Source organism: Erpetoichthys calabaricus, chromosome 2 (assembly GCF_900747795.2).
Source record: "Erpetoichthys calabaricus chromosome 2, fErpCal1.3, whole genome shotgun sequence".
Classification (NCBI taxonomy): domain Eukaryota; kingdom Metazoa; phylum Chordata; class Cladistia; order Polypteriformes; family Polypteridae; genus Erpetoichthys; species Erpetoichthys calabaricus.
Genome location: NC_041395.2, coordinates 197,809,846 through 197,819,781, shown reverse-complemented (window position 1 = coordinate 197,819,781; position 9,936 = coordinate 197,809,846). Strand labels below are relative to the sequence as shown.

General features: G+C 40.0%; 1 protein-coding gene across 1 annotated transcript in view; it reads right to left on the bottom strand.

The window, feature by feature from the left end:
• The window catches only part of abcc5 (ATP-binding cassette, sub-family C (CFTR/MRP), member 5), a 32,058-nt gene extending 22,694 nt beyond the window's left edge, over nt 1–9,364 (bottom strand). Inside the window, exons 1-4 of the mRNA XM_028794963.2 lie at nt 9,233–9,364; nt 8,044–8,208; nt 6,000–6,163; nt 5,316–5,471 (exon numbers count right to left, since the gene is read on the bottom strand). Coding sequence (XP_028650796.1) covers nt 5,316–5,471; nt 6,000–6,163; nt 8,044–8,160 — 437 coding nt within the window. The 5' untranslated portion in view covers nt 8,161–8,208; nt 9,233–9,364. The remainder of the gene's footprint in view (nt 1–5,315; nt 5,472–5,999; nt 6,164–8,043; nt 8,209–9,232) is intronic.
• Between the last annotated feature and the right edge of the window lie 572 nt (nt 9,365–9,936).

Below are 9,936 nucleotides of genomic sequence, written 5' to 3'. Positions count from 1 at the left end.
CTTCTCGCAATTGAAAGACGGCACATGGCGGATGTTAGCCGACTTGCTGACCGCAACGTTAGGGGCTTCAACTATGGCGCTGACGCCACATCTCAGTGCCAACACTTTGCAGACTGTACTTAAAAGACACGCCCTCCTCACTGGACAGTTAAAAACACCAATCAAACTAACGATGACATCAAGTATTACCCAATCAAAAGTAGGAAAGGAGGCATCTTCATAAAATGCGTGTGGGATGATTTGCATGAGACGCTGCTTTAAAAAAAAAATGATAAAAAAAATACGGGATAAATCCCGTCCAGTATTGATTCAAAACGGGACGCGCAATTTCATTCTCAAACGCGGCACGATTCCGTATTTTAAAGGACGGGTGGCAACCCTACAGTGCCAGGTAACCACCCATACAATCAGATTGTGATTCAGACTAGGAATGCAATGAATGTAATTACCCCGATCTACATACAAGGCGAAAGTCTTGCAACATTCAAAGATGATGGTTTGGGATAAGTACACCATACAACATAAAAGAGCTTATGAAGCCTTGAACTGAAAAAAGCAAGATCTCAGAGATCGTAAAAAAAAAAATAGGAGGTAATGTCGTTTTACTCGCTGTAGATTTTACTCAAACATTACCAGTTATTCCACGAGGGAGACCAGCAGATGAACTCAACGCGTGTTTAAAATCCATGCTTCTCCCACGCTCGGTTATATGTCGCGTATTCTCGGGTAGGTGCACCAAAAAATGTATACATTTAAGCATGTAATGGGCAAACAAAAAATGAGGTATACCCGAAGGCACTGCAGTAGTACTTAATGTAACTTTACTTCTTAAATGTTAATGTTTTACTGTTTAATAATTTATACGCTTCTTATATGTTGTTCAAATTCTTTTATCAAAATAACACTGACAGCGCAATGCACAATAACATGGAGTGAATACACCATACGCATCCGCCCACGGCTGCCCTGCTGTGCGCAGATAGGAGTTGATTCTACAATAAAATAAAATAAAGATAAAAAGAGTAAAACAATCATCACCCATAAAGCGTGTGTGTGTGTATATATGTGTATATATATATATATATATATATATATGTTGATATGTGGATGTGTATATATATATATATATATATATATATGTAGATATGTATATATATGTGTATATGTATATGTATATATATATGTTTATATGTGTGTGTGTGTGTATTTTATATATATAAAACACAGCAACACTCATAACAATTACAACACAATTACATTGACAATCATGTTACGTTATTTTTAAAATGTTTCCTTTTTTTTTCATAACCTCTTTAACACACTACTTCTCCGCTGCGAAGCGCGGGTATTTTGCTAGTATATATATATATAGATATATATATATATATATATATATATATATATATATATATATATATATATATATATATATATAGAGAGAGAGAGAGAGAGAGAGAGAGAGAGAGAGAGAGAGAGAGAGAGAGAGAGAGAGAGAGAGAGAGAGTGTGAGTAAGTGTGTTAGGAGCATTATACTTCCTTGGATGAAATCTAGTTTTATATACTACTGCTACTACTACTACTACTAATAATAATAATAGTTTCCCCAAGCAGTTAAATTTGAAGAAGCGGCTTGGTTGATTGAATCACACTTAATTTTCTGTCAATTACACAGACATATCATCAAACTGGAGTACCTGCGACTAGTGTGGTCACAAAAAATAAATACCAAGTCAATGCCAAGATTCAGAAAATATAATGGCACTAGCTGTAACTGTATCAACAGCACCAAATGAAACATGGTACCACACTCTTGAGTGACAGCAAGTGGACCTACTACTTTGAAAGGCATAATATGTCATAAAAGCATAAACAATATGCATGAAAATGGCTCATGGTGCTATAGAATCACATTAAGAAACCTCAAAGAAAAACCACAGAAGACATGCCTGGAAATGCTTTCTGTTTGGGAAAGAAGAATTTCAGTGCATGATTGCCAGTATTATGCTCATCATTTTACAGATTGATGATCTTGGAATTCACTAATTCAACAGTACAAAAAAAACCCTTTAATTTTAGTATTGATTTTAAGCAGTATTTGTCACTTATGGGTGACAAAATATCAAAAATTAGAATGTGCACATGCAAAGATGAAGCACTTGATGAAATCTCCCCCCCACCCCCAAGATGAGAACATCTCAATTTTCTAGTACACTGGTGGAATCCACTTGTCTATCACAAATTAAAGTCTTGTACTGTAATTTGGTATTTATAAATGCCATTTATAAATGCCAATACTAGTTTACTTATATGACAGCAGTGCAACTTTTTGATCAATAAAACTTCTTTCTCTTTTGACTATTCCTGTTAGGGGTTGCCACAGCGGATCATCTTTTTTCCATATTTTCCTTTTCTCTGCATCTTGCTCTGTTACACCCATCACCTACATGTCCTCTCTCTAATGACATCCATAGACCTTCTCTTAGGCCTTCCTCTTTCCTCCTCTGCACATGTACAAACCAACGCAATCTTGCCTCTCTGATTTTTGTCTCCCAACCATCCAACTTGAGCTGAACTTCTAACGTACTCATTTCTAATCCTATCCATCCTCGTCACACCCAATGTAAATCTTAGCATCTTTAACTCTGCCACCTCCAGCTCTGTCTCCTGTTTTTTGGTCAGTACCACCATCTCCAAACCATATAGCATACCTGGTCTCACTACCATCCTGTAAACCTTCCCTTTCCCTCTTGCTGATCTGTCTGTCACAAATTACTCCTGACACTTTTCTCCACCCATTCCACCCTGCCTGCACTCTCTTTTTCACCTCTTCCACAATCCCCACTACTCTGTACTGTTGATCCCAAGTATTTAAACTCATCCATCTTAACCAACTCTACCCCCTGCATCCTCACCATTCCACTGCTCTCCCTCTCATTTACACACATGTATTCTGTCTTGTTCCTACTGACCTTCATTCCTCTCCTCTCTAGAACATATCTCCACCTCTCCAGGGTCTCCTCAACCTGCTCCCTACTCTCGCTATACATCACAATGTCATCAGCAAACACCATAGTCCACAGGGACTCCTGTCTAATCTTGTCTGACAACCTGTCCATCACCATTGCAAATAAGAAAGGGTACACAGCCAATCCCTGATGTAATCCCACCTCCACGTTGAATGCATCCATCACTCCTACAGCAGACCTCACCACTGTCACACTTCCCTTGTACATATCCTGTACAACACTTACATACTTCTCTGCCACTCCCAACTTCCTCATACAATACCAAAACTCCTCTCAAGGCACTCTGTCATACGCTTTCTCCATCAACACATTCAGCGCAAACATTGCATCTGTGGTGCTCTTTCCTGGCATGAAACCACACTGCTGCTCGCTAATCATCACCTCCCTTCTTAACCTAGCTTCCACTATTCTTTCCCATAACTTCATGCTGAGGCTCATCAATTAAATCCCCCTGTAGTTACTACAGGTCTGCACATCCCCTTTATTCAGAACAATTGGTACTAGTACACTTCTTCTCCACTACTCAGGCATCCTCTCATTTTTCAAGATTCCAATAAACTATATGGTTAAAAACTCCACTGCCATCTCTCCTAAACATCTCCAACCTTCCAAAGGTATGTCATGTGGACAAAGGGTCTTTCCATTCTTTATCCTTTTCATAGCTGTCCTTACTTCCTCCTTGTTAATCCGTTGCACTTCCTGATTCACTATCTCCACATCATCCAACCTTCTCTCTCTCTCATTCTCTTCATTCATCAGCTTCTCAAAGTACTCTTTCCATCTGCTCAACACACCCTCCTCGCTTGTAAGTACGTTTCCATCTTTATACTTTATCATCCTAACCTGCTCCATATCTTTCCCAAATCAATCCCTCTGTCTAGCCAATTGGTACACATTCTTATCTCCCTCAATAGTGTCCAACCTCTCATACAACTCATCATACGCCATTTCTTTAACCTTCACCACTTCTCTCTTCACCTTATGCCTTATATCCTTGTACTCTTGTTTACTTTCTGCATCTCTCCGACTACCCAACTTCTTCTTTGCCATCCTCTTCCTCTGTATACACTCCTGTATTTCCCCATTTCACCACCAGGTTTCCTTTCCCTCCTTCCTCTGTCCTGCTGTAGTTGCCCATCTGTCTGGTAACTCTTCACTGCCACCCAGTGCCTGTCCTACCTCCTTCCTGAACTCAACCTTGCAGTCTTCCTTTTTCAACTTCCACCATTTGATCATTGGCTCTGCCCTCAACTCTCCTCGCTCTTCTTGGTCTCCAATGTCATCCTACAGACCACCATCCTATACTGCCTCACTACATTTTCCCCTGCCACCACTCTGTAGTCTTTAATCTCCTTCAGATTAACCCTCCTGTATAGGATATAATCTACCTGTGTGCATCTTCCTCCACTCTTGCACGTCACCCTATGTTCCTCCCTCTTCTTAAAGTGCGTATTCACCACAGCCATGTCCAACCTTTTCGCAAAGTCCACTATCATTTGACCTTCTTCATTCCTCTACTTGACACCATACCTATCCATCGCCTCCTCATCTCCTCTGTTCCCTTCAACAACATGTCCATTAAAATCTGCTCTAATCACTGCTTTCTGTCCTTTGGGTACACTGTCCATCACTTCATCCACCTCACTCCAGAATCTTCTTTCTCATCCACCACACACCCAATATGTGGGGCATATGCACTAATAACATTCATCATCACACTTTCAATTTCCAACTTCATAATCATCACTCTGTCCAACACTCTTTTCACCTCCAAAACACTGACATATTGTTCCATCAGAATAACCCCTACCCCATTTCTCCTCCCATCCACACCACGATACAAGAATATGAATCCACCTCCAATGCACCTGGCCTTACATTTAAGTCTCTTGCATACAGAATATATCACCCTTCCTTCTCTCCATCATATTAACTAACTCTCTCCCTTTACCAGTCATACTGCCAACATTCTAAGATCTCATTACCTTCCTCCTCTACTGCTTCCTCTGGACATGTCTCTCCGTACCCCCCCCCCCCCCCTATTTGACTGATAAAACACTTTTAAATTTGGTGTTACTATTACCATTGATATGTTTTATATTCTATCACAGAAAAAAAAAAAAAAAAAAAAACACAATTTCATCCATGTGAAAAGTGGAGGTGCTTTCAATTAAAAAGCTGGGGAAAAGGATTTCTGTTTTTCCCGTGGTATCAAACAGGTATCAAGTATAATGAAATTTCACTGTTGTTGGTATTGAATTCAAAATTCTGTTATTGTGACATCCCTACCTGCGGCTGTTACACTCTGAGCTCTCTAGCTTAGACAACATCCAGATATCCTCAAAAAAGAGTTCTCCCTTCCGATAAGCTTTATATGCAAGGGGAGTGAGCCAACTGAAGGTCATCAGTGAGAACAGACCAGCATTGTCAACAGGATGCTCGTGTCTGTAAACAGGAACAAAACACATTATAGGCAAAGCATCAGCAGGAAAGAATTAACAAGTTTATTTCACGTTGTAGGTCAACGGGGATCTCATATCAAAGTGTGCTGAAGGGAGATCTTATTTACCACACAATAAAACTTGTCTCCCCAAATTCATCCATTAATAAGTATTGTGCCCCAGAGCGACATTTAATTATAAAGTGTTATTCCAGCCTTCTGTACTTTTCCACCCAAATAACTCAACCAAATCCCTCTTACTCTTCAGATACCTCCTCTCTTCTCTATTTGTCCAAGTCAAACAACTTTACAAGAAATCCCAATTTTGTATTCACTTCTTTCTGTTGCTTTTTCCAAAGTGTGTGATTTTGGAAAACACAAAAGCGGGTTGGAAAATAGTTTCTTGTGCTTAAAAATTAACTTTTTTTTTTTTTTTTTTTTTTTTTTAGCTCTTTCCCTTGGTGTAATACCCTGATCTCCCACCTCCATAAGTTACACACTACCCAATCACCTTCCCTGGACCATTTACTCACTTAGTAGTGGTACGAAAAGGCTTCAGCTGACTGAGGCTCTGGTGGTATTTACTTTTCTGACTCTCCTCTCCCAACATCTTGAGATGGGATTGCATGGAGACATCAAGTGGAAGGCCCTCAACCCGTGCCGCAGTGTCTAAGGCATCTTGACATGGACAGTGCTTCTGAAACACAAGGCAGAATTGTTACACACTCACAAACAAAGTCAATGAGTCAAGCACAACAAGAACTTGACAGGAAACTGAAGTACAACTTATTTCACGTCTTAAGAAACCAAATGTTACTCAGCTGTCTCCACCAGACTACCTCTATTGCTGAATATAACTTGAACTGTAGTTTTTCAATTCAGAGCCTAAGCTTCATATGAGATACAAGCTTGTACTTCCACTATATTGAATTTAACAGTTAATCAACTGCATACTCTCTTTTCTTCCCAAACCTTAAAATCTCCAAATAGGATTAGGGTTCTTGTTACATGTTGCATAACTAAACCACAAGGTGCCAACAAGGACAACCAAAATGACCTGTACTATCTGAGCAGATTAGAAAGGAATAAATAAGAGATTGTGCACAGCACAGCTATGCTACCAAGCAAAATATAAATTATAGTGAGCACTGCCACATAGCAGTTAAGAATATAACACAAAAAGAACAGTGTGGCAAAGAGTTGCATGTTGATTAGTGTGTGCAATTGAGAATTTGACTGTACTCTGTGCATGTGACAATAATAATAACCTATACAAAACTCTATTACAAAAATGGCAAAACATAAGCACTACATTAAATGCAAATTTCCTTCTACAAGGGGTCCCAACAAACAGCAAGGAGCTACCAAACATCATAAAAATATAGCAAAAGCAGAAAAGTCAGTGGAGCTGTAGGAGGAGGCAAGATTTTACACATTGCAACTCTGCATGAAAAATGTGTTTAATTTCACTGGGAGCATCAGTGACACAGCGAAGGATGGCTGCAATACTGGCACACTGCTGACTCTCACGTTGCAGGGACACGCACAGTGGATAAGCACTGGTGTGCAGAGAGAGATCCATGGGAGACAGCTAATCATCACCAGCCAGGCAGGGAAACACTTGGCCAATCAGAAGACTGTTGTTGCATAAATAACAGACCTGGAGCAGACCAGCTGATTATTGGTGTGCTGGCTCTTAGGCTATGAGCCAATCATATTGCAGCTAGAATAAAAGGCTCCTAGAGAGCATTTTTTGTGCAGTACTGTGATCCTGCAGAGTCACCAGAAACATAAGCTTATCTACAAGCTGACTGTAACAGGAGAGCAAAAAGAGCTCAGGTATCCTTTTCAAAAATTGATTTGTACTGAACAGAAATCAACATCTAAATTAAAAATACATTCTTTCAACATCTCACCAGAGCAAATGCCCTCATGCCCTGGAAGTAATGCTGGGCAAAGAGGACTGCAATCTCCAAATGATCTGAAAGCAAACACTAAACATTGGAACACCTTTAAGGCACATATATATTATTTCATTTCTAGTCAGCAAAATGGACCTGTATCATATCAAACATTTACCAGCACAGATGATCTCTCTTGTTCCAAATCTGAATATTAGTACACTTGCCACAGAACAAATTTGCATACACTACCATTCACATATATGTATGATAAAATGTACAGCATACACAGGTAAATATTGAACACACATAGACAATGAAGGTCTAACAACATATATACAGTACATTCACTAATTCAGAAGTACAGCAACAATTTATACAGTATGAACATGTCTTTACAATAATACTTAAACTAAACTTAAAAAGACAGGCACCACTCACACTCAAGTGCATTCACAAACATTGTAAAATGTACATATTCAGGTAAAATTATGATTGGCATCCAACCATGGCTAGGATGGTATTATATATAAACTTCATTCATATTGTAAGAGGGTCAGCACATTCGACCATACAAGAATGCACACTCAAAAATAGTCTGAACTTTAGCAAACAACTACAGTATGTATACAAACACACAATCATACTCAACAATGCAAGCAGTAAATTTCCATACTTGTTCTTTTGAGGGCTGATATCTGGACTTAAGTTGACGCTCTTCACTCCAACATGTGATACCCCGGTAGCTGGGGCTTGGAATGACGTAGTCTTTCCCCAGGTCAAGGTCTTTCATGGTTCCAGTACTGTCCCTGATCTCTTGCTAGTCTTCCTTTTGCAAACACTACCACAGATGAGAAAAAAGATCAGCTCTGCATGTCTCCTAATCTGTTAACTATTTTCCAAAACGATACAAGACATAACGTTTAGTGGGTCACTGATTTCACGGTCAATATATATATATATATATTTTAATTCATCTCACTTCGTCAGTAGAAGGCTATGCACCCTAAAAGTACAAAAAAAAAAAAAAAAACAATTTGAACCCAACCAGAAATTAACCAGCGCTACAAAAAATGTAAGTTGTCGGGTTTCAAATTTCCAGCCCGAGTATGCAGCAGGTGAATTCAATGTATGTGATTCGGTAAAGAAAAATGGGTGCAGCCCAGCCAGGCCTTTACTTTGCGAGACAATGCTGAACTGGCTTCTGTCCAGTTGAATGATAAAAATGTCAATCACCTCTGCATGTCCTCTCAATATAACGATGCAACAACTCGTTATTACCCGGTATGACAAAACTAAAGACACCCAACCTGGCCGTTTCCCAGTACTACGAGACGGTCCAACGTTCTGTTGTATGCCAAAGGAATGTCAATTACTCGAATCCAGCTGCTTCCCAACACGAAAACGTATCCCCGTCTAATCTGCAGTAAAGATATTAAGCAGTCTGACACAGTCCGGTATACGTACTCTCCCCCCAACCCCTCAAGTGGGACAAGATGATTTTGTTAAAAGGCAAACCCTAAGCGTACGTGCTATAGCACCCAGTATTAATTCTCCTCCTAGTGGAATGAGACGGCACTGGCGGCAGATAAAGGATGCGGGCAACCTCTGCTTGGGTTTCTTCTGCTAGGAAACGACGGTATACCCGACCTTTTCTCTCAATTTGTCTCGCCGGAAACCGCAAGACGGATCATAAGAAACCTCTAAGACTTCTTGAAAACATCGTCTTTTTGATTGCGGCGGCATCCAGAAAAAAAAGGAAATACATTTTCCAAAAAATATTCTGAACAATTTGTTTCCAGTTTATTATCAGTCAAAATCAAAAGGCCTAATTTTTCAAGTTTCTTTTCTCTATATCCGTTTACCTTGAAATCGCGTTTCCCTGACAACACTTCACTACTTCCTTATCACTACGACCGCAGCTCTAGACCAGCCCGGCGAGCAAAACAGGGTTGCTTATAAAGGCAGCTGGCGACAGTCACCGCCAACCACGTTGCTGGGATTTGTAGTCCTCCTTCGCAGGATGTACCTTAATCCCAGCCTCACGCAACCGCTCTGTAACAATACAATTCCCATAAATCCCCGAGACCATAGGGTTTAATATCGTCGTCGCAAAGAGGCGGGCTAACCGTGAGCGTGCAACAGTCGCGCGCATTACGGAAAAAAACAGCCAGTGAAAGAAAGGGCTCGTGCACGTGCTTGAGGTACGAGAACGCACTCCTTTTCGCGTCGCTGCAAAGTCGAGGCGTTGAACAAAACGTTGTAGCAGTGACGTGGTTTCGAGGAAAGGAAGAACGCGTTGTATTTCCAATCTGCTTTACCACGGCCATTCTAGGCCCATACAAACTATTTTTAGAAGGATGGACACAGAAAAAGGCATAATTCTACAACGTATTTTGTAAAGGTGTTGCTATTTTTGACTTTTATTGTGATTAGCCTGTGCAGTTTGAATGATTTACAAACCCAAGAATTTATCATCTTTAGTTCACAGATTGAGTGCATCCCCTTCAAAGCAATCATGTAAGGTATCAGTTTTCATGTTACCAGTGACTACGAATAACACAATCGG